At 42.4% G+C, this 25,655-nt stretch overlaps 1 protein-coding gene across 1 annotated transcript in view; it reads right to left on the bottom strand.

Moving 5' to 3' along the window:
* The window catches only part of DCBLD1 (discoidin, CUB and LCCL domain containing 1), a 55,934-nt gene extending 31,507 nt beyond the window's left edge, over positions 1-24,427 (bottom strand). The window contains 3 exon segments of the mRNA XM_070417545.1: positions 5,206-5,418; positions 24,177-24,409; positions 24,411-24,427. Of these exon segments, the coding sequence (XP_070273646.1) occupies positions 5,206-5,418; positions 24,177-24,409; positions 24,411-24,427 (463 nt within the window).
* Positions 24,428-25,655: the final 1,228 nt, after the last annotated feature.

Here is a 25,655-nt window from a genome sequence, read left to right as displayed (position 1 = left end):
CATTGGTGTGCACAATGCCTGAGTCAGCACCTATTTTCCCTCCAAGTTAAAGATATTTTCATGTTTTATTTCACTAACCTGAGTCTTGGTACCAAAGCAGCAACCTGAACGGCACTATACAACCATTTTACATTTAAAGAGATGTTCTTTAAATAGACCCCCTGTTTGAATCCTCAAATTCCAGGCTTAAAAGGGAATTTGTTCAATCCTAGAATAGCTCTGGCTACCTTAGTCAAGTGCCTGTGGTCTTATGTGTCCAAATATAAGATGAGCGTCTTTTCCAAAACGGTCCTCTAAATACAAGGCGTCACCTTATATTTGAGTCCTTTCAAAGCCTTCTATTACCCTGACCTCTCTGAACAACAGAGAACTGTTTGGGAAAGATGTTGCCAATAACCTCAACGAGTACAAAAGGGTCCACTTGACAAAGGCAGTGGAGAGGGAAAAAGGACACATATTTCGGATTGAGTTCTTATTCCTGGCAGGATCTCTGACCTCACAATTGCTAGTGTTGGAAATTAATGTAAACAAGACTTTTAAAGATCACTTTAAAAAAAATAGTGTCGCATTTGCCAAAAATGCACAATCTGAATGTAATCATGAGGGCACATCAAACCAACCCAAATCAACTGACATTTCTATGAAATAACTGGCTAGAACTCTTTAAAACTGCACAAGAGACAAAGAAAGACTAAGGAGCTGTCTCTGATTAAAGGAGCCCGAGGAGACCTGACAACTAAACGCTTCATGATCTGAACAGGATTCCACATAAGAAAAGCAACAGTAGTCTTCTTTTGAAGGGAGTCTCAGTTACTGCAATTACTTTAGTCTCAAACGAAACCCCAGAAATCCCTTAGTTATAGTGAAAACAATCTCTACTAAGCAAAGTATGATGACACTTAATAATTTTTTTGGCCAGAATATTAGCACACATGATCTTGAAAGACAGTGTATGCTTTATATCCAATTTTTGTATAGGTTTACAAGTAAATTTTGTTTTAAAAATACCTTTAAAAACATATTTTGTTATTAAAAAACATTTTTCTAGTGAAGGTTGATACACTTTACTTTATCAACTTTGCTGTTTCAAAGGTATTTGAAAGGGAGAGTCAGTGTTTTAACTCAGCCGTAGATAGATAAGTACATTCTTCTAACTGATGCTCGAATCTGAAATATCAGCCATAATGATAATACATGACAACCAGAATAATAATAACCCCTTCGTGCATGTGTCAGGCCTTTTCACATCAGTGAGATCAAGTGTATCTTTTGCTTGATCACTGTCAAAGCTGGTGGGGGCACACTGCTTACAGTGCATTTTGTTACCACAGGAGCGTGGATGATAAGCACGCGAAGTATATAAACCAAACATTTTAAACAATTGGCCTGGGGGTGAGCCATTAAAAAAGAACTGCATAATGATTACAACTGCAAAACTTCAGCATATTCACAATGATTAACGCAATCACATTCCAAGTAGGTCCATTCTTGGCAGAGCTTACAGACACTAATGCCAGAAAACATTACTCTTTTTCAAAACATTATCTGCATATTCAAAGGTTGCAGAGTGTTGCATCTTAAAATCTCTTGGCCCTGGGTTTTAGTAATAAATTAGTTAGTGAAAAAAACTGAGCGGGATAAACTCAAATTATTCAGCTGTTTTAGCCACACATGTAATCACGAGAGCCGTCAAATTCCAGAATTTCAGGAGGTGTTCAGAACATAAGGTCCCCTCTGCAGCACCTCAGCGGGGACCCCCTCTACCAGACCCAGGAAATAGTACTGTGGGTCCCTGGGACACTTAGCTGACACTAGGGACCTCCCTCTGAAGTCATGCCAGGGCCTGTGGCCACGATAGCTGCAGAGGGGCCTCCCACCCTCCCATAGAGCTGGGCAACAGCCCCAGGAATGCCCACTCCCTGAGCTCGGATGCAGGACCACAAAGCACTTAGGCCTCCTCCTCCTCCTCCTCCTTCATTGTGGATGCCTGCACTCCTCAGGAAAGTTCAAACTGACCAGGGAACTATTATTTTTAATGGATTTTCATTGATTTTTTTTCAAGAGAGAGGAAGGGAGAGAAACATTGATGGGAGAGAAACATCAATCAGCTGCCTCCTGCACGCCCCCTACTAGGGATCAAGCTCACAACTCAGGCATGTGCTCTGACCGGGAATCAAACCGGTGACCTCTTGGTGCATGGGTCAACATTCAACCACTGAGCCACACCAGGGCATGACCAGGAACTATTTTAACTCTGTTCAAATTTATGTCTAATTAATGGTTTTGGTCCAAGGAAATCTATTTGTTGTTTATTAAGAAACATGTTTATTAAAGAAAGAACTGAAAATAAAGAGAGGACATAAAACCCATAGTCAAACCTTCTAAAGTCCTTGTATTTTGCTATAGTTATGTTCTGACTTATTTTACTCAAAGGGTTTTTTATCATCATAACATTGTTGTATATTCATATTTTATCTAACACTATGTACTAGTATATCATAAGCAACTTTCTAGATTAACAGTCTTTTAAACAAATAGCTGTTTAATATTCTAAGTAACTAGAACTTGTTTTACTTAACTGGTTCCTTGTCATTAAACTTTATTGATTTACTTTTAAAATCATTTATTCTCTGAGTATCTACTACATTCAAGTCACTGGATTAAATATTATAAATACTACACATACATAAAAAAACGACTCCTCCTAGAATGCTCTTCAAAACCACAAAAGATTCAAACATATACATGCAACACATATGATATATGCATGTATATACTTGCTACGTGACCTTAAACCACTTAATTCTTTTAAAATATGCTTATATGATTGAGACATTCTAATTTCCTGTTCATGTATTCCTCTTATTGCTAATTTCTGCTCTCCTTGTCTGCTGGATTTGCCCTAGTATGACTAATCAGAAAATCTTTAAAGTACCCACAAAAGAAATTCTCAGCATCATTAAATACTTTATCTTAAAAACATGTTCTAAGTATTAACTATACCTGTGCTTGAAACAAAATTGCTATATATGTAATATTGGACTGGTCACCTGAAAAAGGTAATAATTTGTTGGAGGGTTTTTAAGGTGGTGGAACCAAGAGAAAGGAGGGGACATCTGGAGCCACAGGGACAGATATAAACCTTTCTTTCTGCCCTATCTAGCTGTGCAATCCTTGGCGTTTTCCTTAAATGTCACTGTGATGCAGTTTTGTACAAAGGAGTTAATATTTACCTTGCAGGGTGGATGTAAGGGTGCAGGAAAAATCTATGTAAGGGCCAAGCATGTACCTGGATACAAAAGATGCTGACTATTTTATGTCTACAATGAGCATATCTTTTGCCTTTATGGGACAAACAGAAGTGGATACAGAAACATTTTTAAGAGAAAAGTTTCGTTACTTGGCTTTACTGCTACAAGTGAATTTTAATTTATTACTCATTTCCTAGTGACAGGTCGAAGTCTTCAAAATTTAAGAACCTGGAAATGTGGAGAACAGGAACCTGAGGCCGACCATGACCGTCTTAGAACCTAGCTCCTAATGTGTCGTCAATCCCATGCTTTTCCTCCTCTCTGTATATCTGTGAGTTTCTATCAAAGGTGATGGAGTGAATTCCCAGTGCGGGAAAGTCACATCCATTCTGCAATCCTGCTTTGGGAAGATTTGCTCCCCTTTCTAATTCTTCTCCCCCGGGCCTCTGATTTGAAAGGTGAGCAAATGAGTCCTCTGCTGCTCTGCCAGCAGGTGGAATTAACTGCTTGTTTTCCGGAAAAGGAGATGTTCCCCCAGACACACCAGTGTGGGAGGGCAGCTTCAGGCCCGGGAGCACTTTGCCTCGCATTTTACACTGGAAGTCTGACACGCAGTCTTCTCTGAATTGGTATGAAATCCCTGGCTAGTGAGATTCCCTGACAATGGCCTCTATAAGTTAATTCAGATTCGATCACCCAGGGTAACGGAACAGTAAGCTTCCCAGGGACCTTTTGCGTCCCTGGAATTGCCATTTTCCTGTTTGAGTCAGACTGGAGCTTAAAAAGTGCAAGTAATTATATGAAGTCAACCATCTTTGTTCTGTCAAAGTAATTCAACCATCATTAAGACAGACATAATATTGTCAGGGCTAAAAAATCTTGGCTGTTTTTCCCCTCATGGGGCCTGGGTAAGGTTAGACCTCTGAATAGACTCAGGCATGGTCCGTGCCTCCACCTGGGCCCAGGCACCGGCGGTGAGAAAACAAGTCTAGACTAAATGTAACCACAGCCTGGAAGGCTACGTGTTTGGGAAACTGCCTATGGACCGAGCAGGCAGACAAGATTTTACCTAAAACCTTTATCATTTGTGGAGTTGTGTGCACAGAGAATTTCAGAAAATCTCCACTCTCAAAATACCCGTGGACAAGATTTTGTCTAAACTCAAGTTGTTTCCTTGGCCTTGGGACTGTAAGGTTGTTACGGCGATTTCAGAGGCCACTGTGCTAACAGCACACCCAGGGCACAGAAAGCTTAATTTCCAAATGTTATTTGGGAAACTGTCCTTTGCACTTGCTGTTCCCATACCCAGAAACTCTGACCTCAGATATACGTGCCCAATGCATTCCCTTCTTCATCGGGGTCTCTGCTCAGATGTCCTGTGGTGGGAAAGCCTTCTGACCACCCCATTTGAAGTAGCACAAACAACTCAAAAACAGGCTCCATCTTACCTTAGAAGGTCTTCTTCTTGTTCTCATGTTTCTTTCTCACAATCACTCACATGATAGATGCATTAGTTTGTTTTCCTTCCTCCCCTCCCCTCCCCACCAAGGCAAGCTCCATGAAGGAGGAACTCTGTTTTTTTCACTGCTATATCCCAACCAGTTTCTCACAGAGTTCCTGAACCCAGGATCACTATTCAATAAATATTTGTCACAGAAATGAATGAACCGTAGATGTTTTAGCCAAGAGCCATACATCTCCCATTCTCTTCCCAGCAAGATACAAACTCAAACAAAGCTCCCGAGACACGCACACCAGGCTAACAGTGACATCTCCTTAGATGTCTTTGTTGCAGCTTATGAAGCAAATGTACCATGTGAGCTACCCCAAGAGTTTACAAAACTCAAGTTTCTCTTCTAATGTTCCCAGGCTATTTTGCTAAGAAACAGACAGCCCCCTGCCCCCAAATTGCAAATGTTTTCATGCACACAGACACCTCGGTCTCTTTCCTTACCATACTGATTGGAATTGCTGGTGAAGAGCAGGTAGTCAGAAGCACAGGTCTGGGACTCAATATCCAAATCTCCTAACCTCAGAATCAACCTCTTCCCCTTCGGTACTGTGATTGTCTTCTCACACGTCGTGTGATTGGGGTAAGTCCGTGGATAATTCTTGGATGCCATGGTGCCACTGTCCTGATAGGTCACTATGTGCCCACAGCCATCACCTGTTAAAGAAAAAGGATTTAAAAAGTAAAATTAATTGTTTCAGAGAACTGAGAATCCAGTACAATTCCCTAGTCATGTATTTTCTTCCTTCTTTGAAAAAAAATAATTAAAAATTAAAAACAAGATTAAATTATTATGCAGTATGTATTGTTTCACCTTAGTTCATGTCTTGTTTCCCAGTTTAATCTTTTGAAGTTAATCAAAATGTTTCATATTAGAATAGAAAGCCATCATTAGCAAACACAGCATTTTATCATATTACTTTTTCTAATCATCTATCTATCTATCTATCTATCTGACCTTGTACAGTGGGCCCTTGGAATTCACAGAGTTGCTGTTTGTGGGTTTGTCTATGAGCAAGCCAATGTCATGTAAAAATCTGCGATGGAGAAAACACTATTACTTACCTCAGAGTTATCGTGAGGATTAAGTGAGATAACGAATGTAAAACCTGTCACTGAGAGAATCTGAGACTTAGGCTGAGAGGACTTTAACAGCCTGTCATTTAGCTGGGAACTAGCAATCATTCACCATTCATATCTCACTAATGACAGTCATGGATTGATGGTTCCTGATAGAGAAAGTCAAGCATCTCCTACATTGAGTGCTCGCCACACACCAGACCTGGAGCTGTGGGAGACACACAAAGCAGCAGTGGCTGCTTCGTGGACCTGAGAGTAAAATGGGAGACAGTCACATGTCCAGATAACTGTGACACTAGATGCTTTGTGCCATATCCGGGGCTTAGACAAAGGGCTGAGGTAGACGAGAAAGAAACTCTTTTAGTGAAATATCACTAGTTCATTAAAATAACAAATTTTCTTAAGACTTCTCTCAACAAGAAAGGTCATCAATTGACCAACAAGTTACCTTAGTAGATTAAAGTGACCCAGTTAATCATTCCAATATCTAATGGTGTGCACAAGTGGGTGTGGCAAGGCAAGTGAGCACATACTGCATGCAAACTGCAAAATGCCTGTGGTTAGTACAGCTTCACATAAAAAAAACAACAACAAGAATTCCTACCCTTAGGGAGGGAGAGGAAGCAGAAATCACTTGGAGAAGGAACTCTGTCAGGCAGGAAAACAAGGGCTCTCCATAGAAGCCCCAACTAGGGCACAATGGGAGCTAAAGACCAAGCAGCCTTCTCCCTTCTGCTGCCTCTTCCCTAAACTAGAGGAGGATTCACCTGTGGGCACCCTTTATTCCACTTCCTTCTTGCAGCTCAAATAATAATGGAGGCCCAGACCAAAAGAAATATCTGGGGGTAGGGCAGGGAACCCCAGCATCTACCCCACTCCAGCAGACCAGGTGTAGGGAAAGGATCCACCCATTCTCCAGAAATTCCCACAAGGTTCTGAACAGTCCTGGCCAGGAGGTTGGGTGGAGGGAGAGTTGACCTTAAGAAGATGGGGTTGGAGAATACCGGGGAAATGTGGATGGGTAACTACGATGAAACTACTCTGCAACCTGGAGATCTAGGCAAAAGTTGTGGGACTTTTACTGTAGGCAACAGGGACCCAAAAAACGTTTAGAGAAGAGACTTAATGAAGCATCTGAAAGAGGTATGTGAGAAAGTGGGTCAACCTGGTTGGGTAATGACAGGAACTAGAACACAGGGAGAATCTGGGTCAGAGGAGCAGTGGTAGGGCTAGAAACGAGCTGGCTAAAAGGGGAAGGAGGAGAAAGAAAACCTGGAGAATTCATCACAAAAAACTATGAACAGACCGTAGTTTGTGGTGGAAAAGACAAGAGGAGAAATAATCACTAAAATTTTGAGTCCAGAAATGATTGGAACACTGAGGTCAATATAGACAGAAAGGGAAGCCTGGAGAGCAAACAGGTTTGGTGCAAAGGTAAATTTGTTTGTTGAACTGGAGGTGATAGCTATATTTCTTGGGCTTTCTGGCAGTAAGTACATTCCTCTCAGGTCCATGCTGATAATTAAATGAAAATTATAATAGAGTGAAGCATATGGTGGGGAAGCACATAATGCACAGTGTTTTAATTTAAAAAGTGAATTATTTCCTGCTTTTAAAGGCTTTAATTTAAAAAAAAATAATCCAATTTACAGTTTCTTTTGAAAACTGGAAGACATGGTAACCAAACCAACAGGCATTCTCAGAGAGCCAGTGATGTGGTGACTGCCCCTTTAAAAGAGACAAACACCCAGCCTTGGGGAGCGTGGCTCAGTTGGTTGGGCATCATCCTGGTTCAGTTTCTGGTCTAGGGCACATGCCTGGGATGCACAGCATTTGGGAGGCAGCCAATTGATGTTGTGCTCTAGCATTGATGTTTCTCTCTCTCTCTCTCTAATAAATAAAATAAAATAAAAGAGACAAACACCCTAGCTCCCCACCAGGTCATGGCCACTCGTTTTTGACTTGTCCCATCATTGGAGGCATTAATTTTGAGCACTCGAATAGAGCAGCACTAGGGTAACTAGAGTACAAACAAATGATTGTGCATATAAATATGCACTAACCCTTTTTAAGCCACCAAGATACTGGCTGGTAAACATTAAATGCCTCTTTTCTTAGTGCAATGAAATTCTGCTTTAGTAAGAGAAGAGCAAGTGTAGTATTTTCTAGATAACAGAGCAAAATTATATGTGAATCAACCTACTCATGATTACTGCATTCTAAATCTTAAGTGACATGTTATGACAAAGAAAAACTCCACAGTGTCACTTTTATTCATTTTATTAGGTGCAATAATGGTATCAAAGTTAACTAAGAAACTGGTGTGTTTAGGGATGCCCACTGAGATATGTAGGGCTGAAATGCCACAATGACATAGGTCTGTCAGGGTTTGTCTTCCAAAATGTACTTCAGCGAAATTGGGAGGGAAGGATGGGAAATATGATGGTTGCTGTAGCTGGATGATGAAGGTTCACGAGCTTTGTTCTGCTTTTAATTAAAATGAAAACAAATACAGGTCAATCTTTAAGGGAAGAAATACCATCTTGCTTTTATGATTCAACTCCACCTGGTGTGGGAGGGCTGGCGGGCAGTGAGCTACAGCGATGGGTGTTGGAGTGACAGCTACAGCGCAGCCAGCGCCACCCACCTGACATCAAAGGGGGGAAGTGGAAGCGGGGAAGGAAGAAGCCTCCCCACAGGGAATCTGTCTGCTCTTCAAAAGTGGCTGCCACACAATGTTTACCTTTTTCTTCCCTGTAATTTAATTGCCAAAACATATGATGACTCACCCATGTGTCATTTCCTCCTCGCCTTAAACTCAAAAGCTCCCCACTGGGGAGGATTTGAAGAGTCGTGCCTCCAATGGTGGGCTTCAGGCCTGGGGTTTGCTCAGAGCCAGAGCTGGTTTGTGAGACTGACCAACCACCTCCTCCAAACAACTTACAAATATAAAACTGCATGGGTGACGTTGAGATTTTAGGGAAAAAAAACCACAGCAAGTACTTACTCATATAACTCCCCAAGTGACCTCTGTACAAAATTTAAGTATTTTAATTCTAAACATTTGGAAACAACCTAAATTAGAAAAGAATTGTCAAACTATGATATCTCCAAGCAATGTCATGTTAAGGAAAAGTTAGGCTCATGTTTTAGAAGACGATTTAATTTATTTTTGGAAGTCAGACCTATTATTACATGTGATGCTCAAAGAAGTGAAATGACTTAAAGTCACAGAGTTAGTAGGAGGGGCAAATGGGTATGAATTCACGCTCCAGAGGCCACACGATGAGCCGGACTAGAAAGGCACGGTGAGCCAAGTAACAACCTTAAACTTCGGGTGAAAAGTGGGGCCTCTCTGTCCCTTGGTCAGAATCTGGGCAACCTCAGGGCTGAAGTGTCGATGCCACATGGCTTTCTGGATGAGGCCCTGGCAGGCAGCAGAGGAGGGGGCAATCTGGGAGTACAGCTTTTGTAGAAGACTATTTTTAAAACAGAATATAGAGTACACACATAGATATGAAGGAAAAAATGTTTACTTCTATGGCCTGGGATCACACGTAATTTTTATTTTGTTTATACATTTATTTTCTATATTTCCTACAATATGAAACATTATATATAAATAAAATAATTAAAAGTACCCCCCAAAAGTACCAAATTCACCTAATGTTCTTTGTAACATTAAAGGCTACGTTCAGCATTAGCTGTATAGACACCAATATACCCAAACTGTCATTAGAAACTCGGTCCACAAGTAGCTAGGGACTTGGTATCATGTAGTTCCCATTTGAAGCCGCTCACAGTCAAGGGGAGAGGTATGTTAACAAGTCATTCCTGACAGTGAAATGACAGGTCCAAAAACAGAGACACGGGCTCAATATCTGTTCTCCAAGTGCCTTAAATGAATGGACATGCCTCTGGCTCTCTGTCTTTGACATCAGCTATTTGGGAAGTATGGATATACGAGGTATTTTTAACATAAGCTTAAAACAAATCCTAGATGCTTATCTACGTGAGTCAACCATTTATTTAGTCTACTGTAATTCCACCAAGAAAGCAAAACAATAACTTCCTTAAAAGACTATTTGCTTTTGATAAGAAATCTTGTTCCATTAACAGAAAAGTGAAATTAAGATATACGTAGTACAGACTAACTTCTGTAATACCACAAAGTATGACATAGAAAAAAAAACAACAAAAAACACTTTTCGCTGAAATGCACCAGCTTGCAAAGTATTTGGATGAAGTGAAATGAACAGTGCACAAATACCTTTAAGATTAATTATTAACTAGTCCCTAAAATAAGACAGCAGCCTTCAACTTTTTTTTATTAAGACCCATATGTAGAATATAGATTTTCCATCCCAACCTAAGCACACATATATACATATGCATAGATAACAAACAAAAGTCTAATGTTTAATTCTTTTATCATACGTAATGCACTGCGATAGTTCCTATTCTATTTCATTTTTTAATTAAAAGCATGCTGGGTGTGCCAACTGAATTGATTCTATTGCCTATTAGTAAGCCTGCAATTTGGGTAACAGTGCCGTAAAATATAACAGAAGTGAAACCATTTCTAGAGACATGATTTCATTACAGTTGTATCCTTGCGCTTCTAATAATCAACTTACAACAGGTCTCAACACATACTCAATCATTTCATGTGTGGGTGTGAGAAAATTTCTTCCCATGTCTAAGATCAAGTGAGCTCTTGATGACTACCATCTTTTCAACCACAAAGGGGAGCTTGCAATTTTTACAGAGCTCTTTGTCCCATGGTAAGGAGAACAGCTTTCCCAAGGTATTACTAATTTCATTGCCAGCCAGACTCTCTCAGGAACTTTGCTCTTCTCCAGGGATGCTTAACTTTGCTTCACTTTGTGTGTTGCCTGGAAAGAAATGGAAAACCAGGGGCAGGCAGGCCTAAGTGGTTGTGTGAAAATAGAGTCAGACAGAAGTTATAGTAATAAAACTTCAATTATTCAACATCTTTAGTTTTCCTGAAAGGAAATGAATAATGCTGTGCTGAAAGAAGTTGTAGTCATAGACTAGAAACACAGGCCAAGTTGTGCAAAACCGTTCAGGATCTCCTTAAACCTTATTCTCACCACAAAGAAAACAGATGCTAATGATATGACTAATCATCTAATGAAGATAATACTTTTTGCTTCAGCAGATGAAAGACTTTTAAGAGTAAAATAAAAGGAAACATAAGGGACTTATTGTCAAGTCTCTCTATGTAAGCCCTCAACCCAATGTTTCCTATCAGCTAAAAAATGACTTCAAAGAAATCAATGTGAATGTATAAAAATGGAACAAATCACTTTGAGAGGTCCTGTCCACAGCTCCCTGCATAATGCTTGGCTGTCTCCCATCAGTGTGCAAAGACATCAATAATTTTAATGCAAACATATTGAAAAGCACATGCACACCCAATGGAAGAAATCTCAACACCTAGCTTAATGCTATCCTTTAATGTGTTATAAGTAAAACCAGTTAAAACTCTCAAGCTCTTGGCCACACTCCAGTCTTGTGATTCCGACTGAGACAGTTGTGGGTGTGGGGGAAGAGGGTTTCTAATTTCATAAATTATTTCATACACTTGGGAGGGGACAGCAACAATGGCTCTCACAGTGGGTTCCTGCACAGCCTTGCCCAGTACTGACTTTGCGGCCTTGGGTGAGTCCCTTTACCTCTCCAAGCTTCACCTCGTCATCTGTAATAGAGAGACAATGAGAGTGCCCAACTCACAGGGTTATCATGACATTCAATGAGATCATGATGATCGAGTATTGAGCATAGCAGCTAGCGCAGTGGTTGGCAAACTGCGGCTCGCGAGCCACATGCAGCTCTTTGGCCCCTTGAGTGTGGCCACGAAGTTTCAATCGCACTGTACATAAGTGCCCGCACGTGGTATTTTGTGGAAGAGCCACACTCAAGGGGCCGCAGTTTGCCAACTACTGGGCTAGCATAAAGTAATAATTCAATATATTTTAATTGCTATTTTTATTTTAAAGTACTACACATATTAAAGTGTCAAGAATATTGCTTTGAATTAGCTGACTTTATCCAAATTTCATCATCTATTGGTTCTGTGAGCTTAAGAAGTTACCCACTTAGTGTGTATCCATAACTGGGTGTAGCAAAGATGAACGAGTCTGTGTGTGAAGTGCCCTCAATTGCCTGAGAAGTCTAATTAGAATGGATCCCATGCTATTTGTTGAGAGCCTGCTCATTGCTAAGCCAGCATCTCCTCAAGTGGGCACTGTGAACTCCTAAGTCCTAATAGGAGTTTTACAGGAGGTCAAGCCCTCATCTCCAAAAGACAGTTGCAGGTCACAAAGCTTGTAGAATCCTACCTTTTTCTGTACCACAGGACATCTCAAAGCCTGGCCGGGCGCAGTGAAGTTCTCTTAGGGGTTGCAGTTTGCAATATTCCCAGGGAACCCTTTCCTCAATGGGCATCACTAGGGAGTCGTGTTCTGTGGGACACACTGGCCAGTTCCTGGGCTAGTCTCTCAAAAGTGAGACATACAGAGATCCCATGAGGCTTCTGGGATTAAAGATTGTACATGGAGAAGTGTACTTTGGCCTTTAGATTTCTACGAACAATACTGAAATTGTACTATATGATTCTGATATTCAAAAAAAGACTTTTCATATTGTTGTTATTAAGTTACAAGTGTTGGGGGGGCATTGCAACAAATTTGACACATTGGATGAGAGAAGTTTCATAATTTTACAGATGAAAACTTACGAAAACAACTTGTTTGTACAGCAAAACAAGTCTAAGACAACTGATTTATCTCTGTTGAGTAGATGCTTAGCATAAGGAAGTTGGAGAAAAGTGGCTGCTGATCTTTCCTAATAATGTCAGGATGTTGATGCAATGTCCAAGCTGCAGTTGTGAAGTTGATGATAAATATGGGAGAAATCTTTCCTGTCCCTACAACATGCTATGTTTCCTAATCTTGCTTCCATGTTAAACATGCATTTTGCCATTATTCATATACTAGAGGCCCAGTGCACGAATTCATGCACAGGTGGGGTCCCTCAGCCTGGCCGGCAATCCAGGCCTATGAAGGGGTTGGGGGGCGGCAGCCGGCAGGGGGGAGGGACCATGGGAGGTTGGCCTGCCAGCCCTCCCATCGGGCCGATCAGGGGCGGAGGGGCTGCAGGAGGTTGGCTGTGGGAGTGCACTGACTACCAGGGGGCAGCTCCTGCATTGAGCGTCTGGCCCCTGATGGTCAGTGCGCATCATAGTGACTGGCTAACCAGTCATTCCGTTCGGTTATAATGGTCGCTTAGGTTTTTATATATATAGATATGTAACTCAATATTGACTTTTCTCTCTAGAGTCCAAAAAATCCCATACGACCAAGTATAAACAAAGTTAATCTGAGTTTTAAAAGTTAAACCTGTCAGTATTTCTCTCTTTCACACACACATATGGTTTCACTTTCACAAATACATTTTTCAAAAAAATCAGTATGAACCAAAAAGTTATTAGAACAGGGAAAAAAATTCATGAAACTGTGAAAGGGCTCTTTCTTACTAATCCTTAGCATTTATCCAAGCACTTACTATAAAAGGTGACAGATACAAAGCATCCTAAAATTTTTACATTATCTTATTTAATTCAGGATGATTGTATTTGATAGATAACATTATTAGTTTCCTTTTTAAAATGATAAAATATTTCATATAGATCTGTATATATACATACATACATAACACACCTATATTCATAAGCTATACATATGAGATATACATACCTCAAACATCCAAATATCTATCTATCTATCTATCTATCTATCTATATATCTATACATCTATATTTATATCTATATATATACCTATACCTATACCTATACCTATATCTATATCTATACCTATATATATATATATCCCCATAGCTTATAAGATAGGACATTTCCAATAAACACAATGGAAGCCCAAACTTCCTTCATCACATGACCCTCCTGTTTTCTGGGTTGTATGTGTGAAGAAGTTGAGGCTCTGAAAAGCTGAGTGACTCAGCCCCGGTGTCTGAGCTGGCATCTGAACCCAGCCTGTCTGACTCTAGAGTCCATGAACTCCGTCACTGTGCTCTAAGGCTGCCACTGTCAGAGTCACCCTTCTTAGAGGTGAGGGAATTGAGTCAGAGAGATTTCAGACATTGCCCAAGTTCACACAACTACTAAAAAGCCCAACTGGTATTAAAACCCACATTACCTTTATTTATTTATAGCCCTACTCTTTTGGTCTCAAAATTAACATGAGGAAAGTAGCCATATTCAATTTAGTTTCTTATAAAATTTATGCTTATGAGAAATTTCATCTCCCTCTTTTTAATTATTTAAGTAAACACTCTTTACTAGACTATTAAGGGAATAGTCTAATGAGAAGTGCCTATATTACCTCTGTTCACTTTGCTTAGCATCAATGTGGCTCCTAAAAAATGCTCCATAAATGAAGGTTTCAGTGAATTAAAATGCTGCTTCGCAAATTTCAGTGGGCACGCAGTCACCTGGGGATCTTGTTAACATGCAGGGCCCGGAAATGCTGCATGTCCAAAGCTCTTGGTAATGACTGTTCTGTTGGTCCCTGTAAGATATACTCTGAGTAGCAAGAGACTAAAAGAACCCTCATTTTTCATTGGGATCTCACAGTGAATCTCTTTCAAAATCAAAGTTCCTTGAGATATCAGTTTTGTATCATTTTATTTTATGTCTATTCCTAAAATTGGAACACATCTATATATTTTCAATTCTCCAACACTTATTTTCACATTAGATTTCATTTATAAGACTAGGACAGGCAATATGTTTCAGAATCTATATTTAGGGTATGATTTCTGACACCTGGACAAAAGTGTCAATTTAGAAATTATTTGAGCATATGGTGGAAAACACAAAGAAATAGGATGAGAAGGTTTGTGAACATACATGTATGCACCATATATAAGGAAAAAGCAATCAATGTTTATTGACCAGAAAAATAGCAAATCTCTGTTGGGAGAGAGATGGTAGCTTATCATACATGCAATGAAGCATGAAATGTAAGATATAAGAGAGAAAAAACAGACCTTATAAAACTCCTATCACATTCCACAGTCCTGAAAATTGTACTGCTTTTGCACATTCTGCATTCTGCATTGCTGAATTTATCACAGTCCAATAAGAGCACATGGTTAGCTACCAACTGGAATTTGAAAAAGGCTTAATATTTCAGTGGCAAATGTGATCATTTCTAAGAGAAATCAAGGACTGTTAATTTAAAACTTTACTGCATAAATTATGTTCCTCCAAAGCTTTTCTTTAACTTGATCTCTCCTGGAATGAACTTCCCTTGAAGATGAAGAGCAGGAGACCCTCCCCAAGGCGTTTAGAATTGGAGAACACCCACTTGCATCCATCCCACTTTGGATGTGCAGTGTGAATGTGACTGGGGTGAGTGACTGAATCTCTCTAAATCTCAGTTCCCTCCATAGCTCTCAAAATTGTTGGGATCAAATTAGATGGAAAAAAAAAACCCCACAAAAAAAGAACAACCACTTGATAAATAAAAATATATGTGAAGATAGATTCTTAAATTGTTATTTACATATAAAACTCTGATTGGACATGTAACAGTGATCAAAGGATGTTTAAACCCTTGTGTGAAATGTTGATGGGGAAGAGTAGTTTCCTAAGAGATTTTTACCCCACAGATTCCTTGTGGGAGAGAGGGACAAGCTGTTACCTCCTGCCTGAAGTCACTGATCATTTCCAGCATCATTAAAAGTGGGGCAATAATAATAAATGCATCTTTTGATACCATTAGCAGTACATGGCACTAAAAACACTTAGCCTGACTCTAATCAAATCTTTTGGTCTAACTTTAGGTTTACACAGCAATACAGGGAACAGCACACCAAGTAAAAGACAACGCTCAGAAGCAGTCAGTCCAATTTAGGACGCGAGCTGTGTCACAGGACAACTGAGCCTGATTTCTTGCAGGAAAGTAAAACGTTTGTGGGTCAGGGCGGTGGTAGATTAAAAGCGACTTAAGAGACATAAAAACTAACTGCGATGTGTGGACCTTGTTTGGATCCCTGTTTATACAGAGCAATGGTCAAAAGGCACGTTTAGGTTCGTGGGAAATGCGGATATGACTGGAGTATCAGATAATGTGAAGACATTACTACTAGTATTTTTAGGTGTATTCGTGGCATTGTGGTTATGTAAGAAAATATTGAGAGGTGCAAATGAAATATTTAGGGAAGAAATGCCATGATGTCGTCAATATAATTTAAATACCTCAGAAGAAAAACAGTGTGTCTGTTAAGATAGTTACTATAGCACAGCTATAGTCTGTAGTGTGTAGTATACAGGATGAAAAGGGCAAAAGAAGAAAGACGACAAAGAAGAAAGAAAAAAGTGTTTCCTACCTATAAGGCAAGAGGGTCTCAAAAGATTTTCAGACCCTTGTGAGCTAGGACAGTAGGTTCAGGGCATTTCTCTATCATTTATTTTATTTTCTTGGCAAAGCAGGGACTTCCGGGGGAGGGGAAGGGAGGGAGGGAACAGGGAGAAAAGAGGAGGGGGGGAGGGAGGCAATTCTTGGTCCCCGTAATTCCCCAAATAAGCAATCTCTATTCTAAATTCCTGGCCTGGGAGAAGGAGCAATTCAATAAACAGATCTCATGTTCCAGTGGTCCCATGGGCTAGTAAGTCTCAAAAGTGCCCTCCTTTGGGCTTAAATCAACCACACTGTAATCTCAGGTGAACTTGCTTTTGTGAATTGCAATAGAAAGGCTGAATTAAATCCATTCAGCCATTTAAAAATTAATTAGCAACCCAAAGAGTTGTTTACCTTTTTTTCCCTGCAGGAAACTTTATGCACTAGTAATTCAAATATAAGTGGATTTCATAAGTTTTAATATCACCTTGTTCTCTGTCAGAAATAAGAGTGAAATAAAGTTTTGTTTTCATTTTTTCAAGAATAGAGTGCCCCATAAATATCATTTACCTCCGACCTTTAGGCACTTCCTTCCACTAAACACACTCAGTCATGAAATGGAGCCAGATGCCCGTTTCCAAGGGTTTTAATTTTGTGATGAAATAAAAGAAAAACTGTTCTTTCCCTTCCAGGAAAATGAAAACATGTTGAACACTGAATAAAAAGGCTACAAATTGTGCTTGTAATTTGAGTTGGAAAATGCTGAATATAAAAACAAATGTGGTTCTCAGTAAAGATAAACTCCAATCTAACCAAGGACAAGTTGACCCCATTAAATATAAATTAAGAGTCACATCCAAGAAGGAACAAGAAATACATATTACCTTTCTCATAGTTAATGCATTTAAGGTTAAACTTAATACTTTCTCAAAAAAAATACAGAGAGAAGCAAATGACTTCTGACTTCATAAGCAAGGAAGTGTTATTTGAATCATACAGAAGGCATGAATCTTGAGAAGATTCACAGCTGAATGGCCAAAACAAAAGTTCTACTTTTACACTGGATATTCCTCAGTTGCAATAAATTACTTGAAAATGAGTTCTTGGTTTATCTGAAGGCTAACTGTTAAAATAAATATAAACTTGGAATTTTTTCCCAATAGTATGGTGAAAAGCTTTTAATAAAATGTTAAGTTGAAAAAATAGCAGAATATAAAAGCATGCAGACATTACATAGTAGAGTATGCAGGTATTAGTTTTATGTTGTATTTATACCTTACACATATTTTATATATATAACTTGTCTACCTAATCCTATCTAATAAAGAGGGAATATGCTAATTGACTGCCCCCCTTCAAAGATGGCAGCATCCACAGCCAATATGGAGGGAATATGCTAATTGACTGCCAAGCCCTCAAAGATGGTGGTGCCCACAGCCACAAGATGGTGGTGCCCAGTCCCCTCAGCCCCACTGGGGCGGCAGGTGTGTGGCAAGGCCGCCCCCCACCCCCCAGGCAGGCCCGCCCACTCCATGCGCCTGCCTCCAGAGTCCCCCAGTCCCCTCAGCCCCCCAGCCCCCCAGGGCTGGCCTGAAGCACAAGCAAGCCTCGGATGGCAGCTGCCCGGCTGCCTGAGGCTCAGATAACCAGGGCCAGCCAAGGCTTGCGCTGCTGGCAGTGGCAGCAGCAGAGGTGTGATGGGGCGTCTCCTTCCCCTGATCACCGAGTCGCTTCCCGCCCCTGAGGGCTCCCGGACTATGAGAGGGGGCAGGCCAGGCTGATGGACCCCCTCTCCAGTGCATGAATTTTCATGCACTGGGCCTCTAGTATTTAATAAAAACAAATAGTAGACAGTATGTAAGTATGTGCGCTATGTTTATTTGTTGTGGAGATATATATTTGTGTGTATGTGTGTGTGTGCACATGTCCACCAAAAATCATGTCCTTAGTGATTCTCTGTATAACATAATTTTTGCAGGATTATGATCTGTCAGGACAATATCATTTGTCAATACCTTGCTTGTTCCACAACTGCTCTGCCTTGTAAGCATTAGGAAGATCTCTGGGAAAGCAGACAGGAAAGAAATCTCCATCCTAAAAGAAGTTTATTTGTATGTGTGTGTGTGTGTGTGTGTTTTTAAAGAGCTCCAGTGTAGCTTTATTAAAAGGGAGAAATGGGGTAACATGGAGCCAATTAGCTTTCACCTTGTTTCAATGTTATTTTCAGCTTTTCCGACACACACAAAAAATCTACCTAACCTAAAATTACCATATATGAGACACAAGGCTTTCTGCAAACATAGGGTATACTTTCACACAGCGTGTAGCTCCCAAGGAGATAGGAGATAGTTCTAGGAGATAAAAACTAGATTAATAGATCTTGTAAGCATTAGGAAGATAGAAATGGCAGTAAGTAGCAAGGCTCACATGACAATAAGGCTTAATATAGAGCTCATGTCACAAAGGTCTAAACACTGTCCCCAAATGATCTTCAAGGTAAAACAGGCCCCTGATGGCCTCAATGTATAAGCCTCTGCAGATCTCAGGGGATCACTGACCCACCTGGTCTGACTCAGTCTACCACCTGCTCCTCTATTCTTAAGAGGCCAGCACCTGCCTCAAGGCAGCTTTCCGGGTGTTGCCTGTAAAAGAGGCTCAGAGATCCCCAACCCTTATCAGAGAGGAAGTTAGAGATTTTCTTGAAAACATGTGCATTGTTTCCTAAGACAGCACCATAGTCATGCATGCAACTTCTCAGCAAACAACTTAGTGCACGTCGCCTTTCACCGCATTCTCTGAAACCTCAACCACAGCATTCATGTGCTAATGCAGGAAATAGTTATCTACCAGGCACTGTACCAGGTACTGGTGGTGACTTAAACAACCCTCCATTTTGTCTGTCTCATGGATCTTCTAGACTCTCTCTCATTCCACTCCCCATACCCCCCCCCCCCCCCCCAAATAAAACTTCTTCAACTCCCACTGAAAGGCAAGGCTGGCTGGCGGTTGGTTCCAGATTCATACTAGAGCTCACAGTTAAAATTTATTTCCACATCGGTTAGAAACCACCATTTCATCTGCATCAGTTAAATCTTTCCCACCCCTTCACCCTCAAGGTAAACAGCTATTTTGTTATATATACAAGGCCGAGAATGAACATCTGGAAGATGACATCAACATGACTTTTCAGTTGCAAACACGCAAAATTACTTCTAGTCTAATGGGGGGTGGGGAGGAAAAAAGCAATCTGAAAGTTTGACAATATTTTCCTTCCATCTGCAATGCCAGACTTTGAGTACAGCAGAATGAATTCCTCTATTTTAAGTCCTTATTTTCAGACTTTTTATTTACAAACAACAGTTGGACCAGACATATTTTATTTCAGGTTTTGATTCTCAACTAGAGTCAGCCTTAAGTCTTTAACAACAGGGCGGCAACTGTGTTTTCACTGCCTTCTCACCCCATCCTCACTGAGCACCTACCTATCCACTACTGGACACTCATCCAGAGGGAGTATAGTGAACAGCCTACGGCTCCGCAGCACTAAAACACAGCTGGGCTTGAATACCAGTCCCACCATGCACTGCCTGAGTGACAAGGCAAGTGGCTTAATAGTCTATAAGCCTCAGTTTCCACTATTGAACACTCATCCCTACTGAGTGCCCATCATGTGCTGGCCACTGTTCAAACTACACAGCTCTTCATGGACCTTGTATTCCTGTAAGGGAAATACAAACGAATGAAATAAAAGTATCAATTATACACTCTTTTGGAAAAGGATAAATGCTCTAGAGCAGTGGTCGGCAAACTCATTAGTCAACAGAGCCAAATATCAACAGTACAATGATTGAAATTTCTTTTGAGAGCCAAATTTTTTAAACTTAAACTATATAGGTAGGTACATTGTTATTAATTTAGTTAGGGTACTCCTAAGCTGGCCTTTGCTAAAAACGTCCTCAATCTCATTGAGGAACATTCGCTGAGGTCGACCCCTTCCAACTCTCCCATCCACATTCGTCTTGTATACTTGTTTCATCTATCTCCTATCATTCATCCTCTCTATATGTCCACCCCCCACTTCTTCTAACGCTACTTCTTCAAAATAGACTTGCCCAGGCCAAAAACCGACTTCTGTTCATGGGCCACGAAGTTTCAATCGCACTGTACGTGCACACCGCACGTGGTATTTTGTGGAAGAGCCACACTCAAGGGGCTCAAGAACTGCATGTGGCTCACGAGCCAAGGTTTGCCGACCACTGCTCTAGAGAAAACTGAAAGCAGGAAAGGGAATATGGAGTTCTGGGGATGGCAGGTGGGTTACAGGTGGTTAGGGATATCCTCCCCAAGGAGGCAACACCTGGACAAAGACTGGAGGAGGAAAGCTGTCTGGATATTTGGGGCAAGAGGGTTCCAGGCAGAGCGAGCAGCACATGCAAAGGCTCTGAGGTAGAAGGGTGCCTGATACCTTGAGGAATGGCAAGAAAGCTGGTATGATTGGAAGTATGAGTAAGTGTGCTGAAGAATGAGGTCCAAGAGGCAGTCAGGGAGGCAGAAAAAAGGGGCCCTCAGATTTGTCCAATTAATAGTAATAATAAACAGCAGTGAAAAGTAAGATAGTTGGCATTTACTATGTACTAACCCAGCCGTTGGCAAACTACGGCCCGCAGGCCGGATCGGCCCGTTTGAAATAAATAAAACTAAAAAAAAAAAAAGACTGTACCCTTTTATGTAATGATGTTTACTTTGAATTTATATTAGTTCACACAAACACTCCATCCATGCTTTTGTTCCGGCCCTCCAGTCCATTTTAAGAACCCATTGTGGCCCTTGAGTCAAAAAGTTTGCCCACCCCTGTACTAACCGCAAGTCTAGGTGGGTTATGTGTATTATTTCCTTAAAAATGCAAAACAATAGGTTACTTTAATATGTATAGAGTTGACTTCATGCTAGAATACACAGCAGAGAGTCCAAAACTCTATAGAAAATGTCTCCCTGAAAAAGTTTTTTTGGCCTTAACATGATTAAAACTTTTGCTAAATGCTGCAATTAATTTAACTTCCTCATGCATCTTAAAAATAAAAACATACTTCCTTATAAATGTCAGATGTATTGCTTATTACCATGTGATGGTTTTTTTTATATGATTTTCAAACCTGTGTCACTACCACAAGGTTAAAGCGCTCACTTTTTGCAATGAAAAGTTGATAGCTTGGGACACTATTCAGAGTTCAAGTCCAGCTTGAACAACATCCTTTGATTTGTTTAGTGAATCCTTTAACATAAAGTCTTTCTTTTCTGAAATATCTGGTATAATTCAATGTTCGAGTGTTACAAATCACATCTCCTAGAGCCAGAAGATACGGTACATGTTGTTCTCTGGCCTGTTCCTTCTTTCTGCTGTACTTTCACTTACAAGGCATCCTTGCATGTAGAAATAGGCATGCCAAGAGAGCTGAGCTTGCTAATCATTAATTAGTGTAAGCATCAGACGTAGCCTCATAAAGAACTTCGGTAGACATTTCATTATTTAGTTTCCACTAATTAGAAAGTAATTTGAAAATATCTCCTAAACACAAAAAGATTGTTCAGTTCCACCCAAGAAACATTAATTGAGCACCTTTGTCGGATGCTAGGAAGGTAAAGACAATGCTGGTCGCTCCCCTCAGGAATTTACAGTCTACAGGCCTGATAGGATCTCAGACCTTGGAGATGAAGGAAAGTCTGGGCAAGTGCACACAATGACACAGAAGGTGCCAGAATAAACTTGTGCTTACTTTTAAAGAAGTCACTCACCAAAAAACAGCAGGTATCGGCTGTCCCATGTCTAGCCAAATATAAAGGAGTGATGACTTAAGGACAGACTTTTTAATATTCCAATATTAAAGTGTCTCTGACACAGATGGTAGCACTTTATAATAACCCTAACATTATAAAGTTGTTTCTACCATCTCAAAGCTGATTTGAATCAGAATTACCTGGGGGAACTTATTAAAAGCACCCATTCCCAGGCCCCACCCATTGGAAATCCTGATTTACAGGGTGGTATTGGGGCTTTTATAAAGCCTCAGGAGAGAGTGGGGAATCTGGCAGGTTGGGGAGGCAAGAAGCACCAGACGAAGCTGACTCTGAGAACAATGAAGGTAAAATGTAATAAATGGTGTCTTCTTGCCAAAAGCAGACTGTTATGCTAAGCCTGCCCTTTGATTTTCTAAACACTGAGAGCACTCCTGTCACTGATGACACCCTCCAGCTGCATAGCCAGCAACATATCTCAAGACCTAAAATGGGTGTGCATGTTTCAATTTATGGAAGCTTGAAAAATAAGTGACTGTGGGCTAATTAGAAAAATCACACGTGAAAAGAAATGTGCAAAGAATCACTGACTATGCCTCTTCACTCAAGAGGTATCAGAACCTGAGTTCTTAGATTTTTTTTTCCCCAGTAAATGTTCCCAATCTAAGTTTTACTTTCTTTGTCATTGAACACCTACACCTTAATTGGGTTTTTCAGCATCCTAAATATATAGGATGTTTCATTGAAAATCAAATGACAATACCTTCTTCCACCAGTAACCGCAGTAGACTCAAACTTGAAGCTGAGCAATCACACTTGCCAGCAGAGAACTGCTCTACAAAGTTACCCAGTAAACAGCCTGGATGGCCCTACAACATCTGAAACTTCATTTGGAACGATGGGTGACAGTTCGGGCCAATTAGGACAGGGACACATGGTTGGGTGGATTCACAAATGTGCGGTATTAAACGTGCATCTTCAAATAGGAGCCTGAGAAACACTTTTTAATGCTTAAAACATCCATGATCAAAATCTCACATATTTATTAACATTTTATGATATGCCTAGCATTCTGCTATAGTGACAAGACAGATCTCATCTAAACTTTAATAAAAAAACAACAAAAAAAGGTATGTAACCAACCTTAGTAACCACTACCAACATCATGAGTATCCATGTTTCAGACTGGGAATGGATACACGGTTCAGTGGGGCGGGAGGTGGGGATGTAATCTTGGGTTAAGTTTTGGCTCTTTTCTCATTTGAAAGCATGGGGTGGGGAAGCTGTCAACATATTCTGGACGAATTCGGTGCTATTAAATAACCGCCGTTCCATAGGGCAGAAGTAGGGGGAGACGGGGCCAAGAACTAAAAAACTCCCCAATAAGTGGCTCCTTGCTATCAATAAAGAGCTACTTAACAAGGATTTGCCTAGACTGGTGAACGGTTTACTTTACTGCTTTGACCTGGTGGAAATGCGGGGTAAATTCGGTTGTGGGTTCATTAGGTCCAACTGGAAGCCAATCACCTGGTCCCGAGAAAGACCAGCCTGGTCGGGACCTGACTCCCTCTCACACCCAAGGAGCCAAACCACCTGAATGAACCTCGGGCGCAGGCAGCACTCGGTAAGGCGCGGCGCGTCGGGCCAACATTTCCCGACTTTTCCCTAAAACCACACACGGACCCACTGGGGTTGCAGCCGCAGAGGGAGAGGAGGCAGCGAGGGCCTGGCCGCCCAACTGCTGAGCAGCTTGGTCCAAAGGACGCTGGCGAGAAGCGTCCTGGCTGCTGCCTCTCCCTAAGGCGGCCTGGGTCGCGCGCCCCGACCCCGGGCCCTGTCACCTCTCGCCGGGCCGGTGGAGTCAGGAAGTCTGGGGACGAAGCGGGGCTGGGAAGGGGGAGCGCGGGGAAGCGCCAAGTTGGTTCTCCTGATCGAGGGGCAGGGAGGACCTTGGTGCGCAGCGATCGGAAAGCAGTCACTGAGTTTTTACTCGAGCTGCCATCGGCCAGATGGCGCAGGACTCGCGGGGTGCAGACGGGGACTCCGACTTCCTCCAGGCCCAGCCCGCCGCCCGCCGAACGCGCTCTACTCACCCGGCTCGTCCGCCCGCAGCCGGAGCGGGGCGCAGACCACGAGCAGCAGGGCCAGGAGGCCGTGCCCGGCAGCCCCCGCCTGCGCGCAGCCGCCGCGGGCACCGGCCACCATGGCCCCGCCGGGCGCCAGCTTGGCAGGCTCGGCCTCCCCTCGGCGGGCGCAGCGCCGCCGCTGCCCGGGCCGCGCCGCCTCCTCCGCGGCCAAGCGCGGCGCCGGGACTGGGCGAGGGTGGCCCGGCACCGAATCCCATTGGGGCGGCCCCGGCCGGCCGCGGGGGGCGTCTCCCGCCCCGCCCCGCCCGGCCCGGCCCCCGAAGGAGGAAGTGGCGCTCCCGGCGGCGGCGAGGCTGGAGGCGTGCCCCGCGCTCCCGGCTTCCAACCTCCTTTCCCGCCGCTCCTCCTCCCCGAAGCCAGTGAACCTGGGAGCGCGGGGAGCACCTGGTGGGGAGACCTGCCCGAGCCGCGTGGTGTCCGCGTCCTCCCCAAAGGGCCTGAGTGCGCAGTGGGCGCTCCATCCAGAAAGGGGTGGGCGTGTCCAGAGGCACAGGAAACATTGCGGTGATAGGATGATGATGATGATGACAATTAAGACCCAATTCAAGCTCCTCCATTCATTCAGTCAGTCAGTTTTTCATTCATCCATTCAAGATAAGAGCCAGCGGTGCAAGTTGCAATCGGTGACGTGGGGAGTGCTAACGAAGCACGTTCCGGGAATTCTAAGTAGAGGGCGGTTGAGACTGCAGAGGGTCGGGGGGGGGGGGGGCGGGGGGGGGGGAGGGAGAGGGCGGGGGTTCGGGGATGGGGCGGTGGGCTGGAATCCACCTGGAAAGGCCTCACTTAAAAAGTGGCACCTAGCTCCAGCCGATTTGGCTCAGTGGATGGAGCGTCAGCCTGTGGACTGAAGAGTCCCAGGTTCGATTCCGGTCAAGGGCACATGCCCGGGTTGCGGACTTGATCCCCAGTGTGGGTCGTGCAAGAGGCAGCCAATCAATGATTTTCTGATCGCTGATGTTTCTATCTCTCTTTCCCTCTCCCTTCCGCTCTGAAATCAATGAAAACATAAATTTTTTAAAGTGACTTCTAAACTGAGACTCCAAGGGTGAGTGGGACTTGGGAAAGCAGAAGGCGTGGGGGACAGAAGAGCAGACACAGTGTGTCGAGGAGCTGGGGGAGGAGAGGGCCAACAAGGTGGCTGCAGCGGGGTGAACAGGTGGGCGCGTGGCCAGGTGTGGACGCCGGAGCACAGAGCATGGGCCAGGAAGGAGGAGGGCCTCGAAGGGCACCTGGAGGATACTTAACTTCATCCATAGAGCAACGAGCAGCCAAGGAAGGTTCGGACAGAGGAGTGAGAGCATCTGATTCTCTGGGCGGGAGTGTAGAGAAGGGCTTGAGGGAGGGCAAGGTAAAAGAGTGGAGATTACAAGGTTATTGAATGAGGAAGCGGCAGTGGGAATGAGGTTATTGAATGAGGAAGCGGCA

Source organism: Myotis yumanensis, unplaced genomic scaffold (assembly GCF_028538775.1).
Source record: "Myotis yumanensis isolate MYYU_CA2020_CCGP unplaced genomic scaffold, mMyoYum1.0.hap1 SCAF_6, whole genome shotgun sequence".
NCBI lineage: Eukaryota > Metazoa > Chordata > Mammalia > Chiroptera > Vespertilionidae > Myotis > Myotis yumanensis.
The sequence above is the reverse complement of the archived record's forward strand: the minus strand, read 5'-3'. Positions and strand labels throughout refer to the sequence as shown.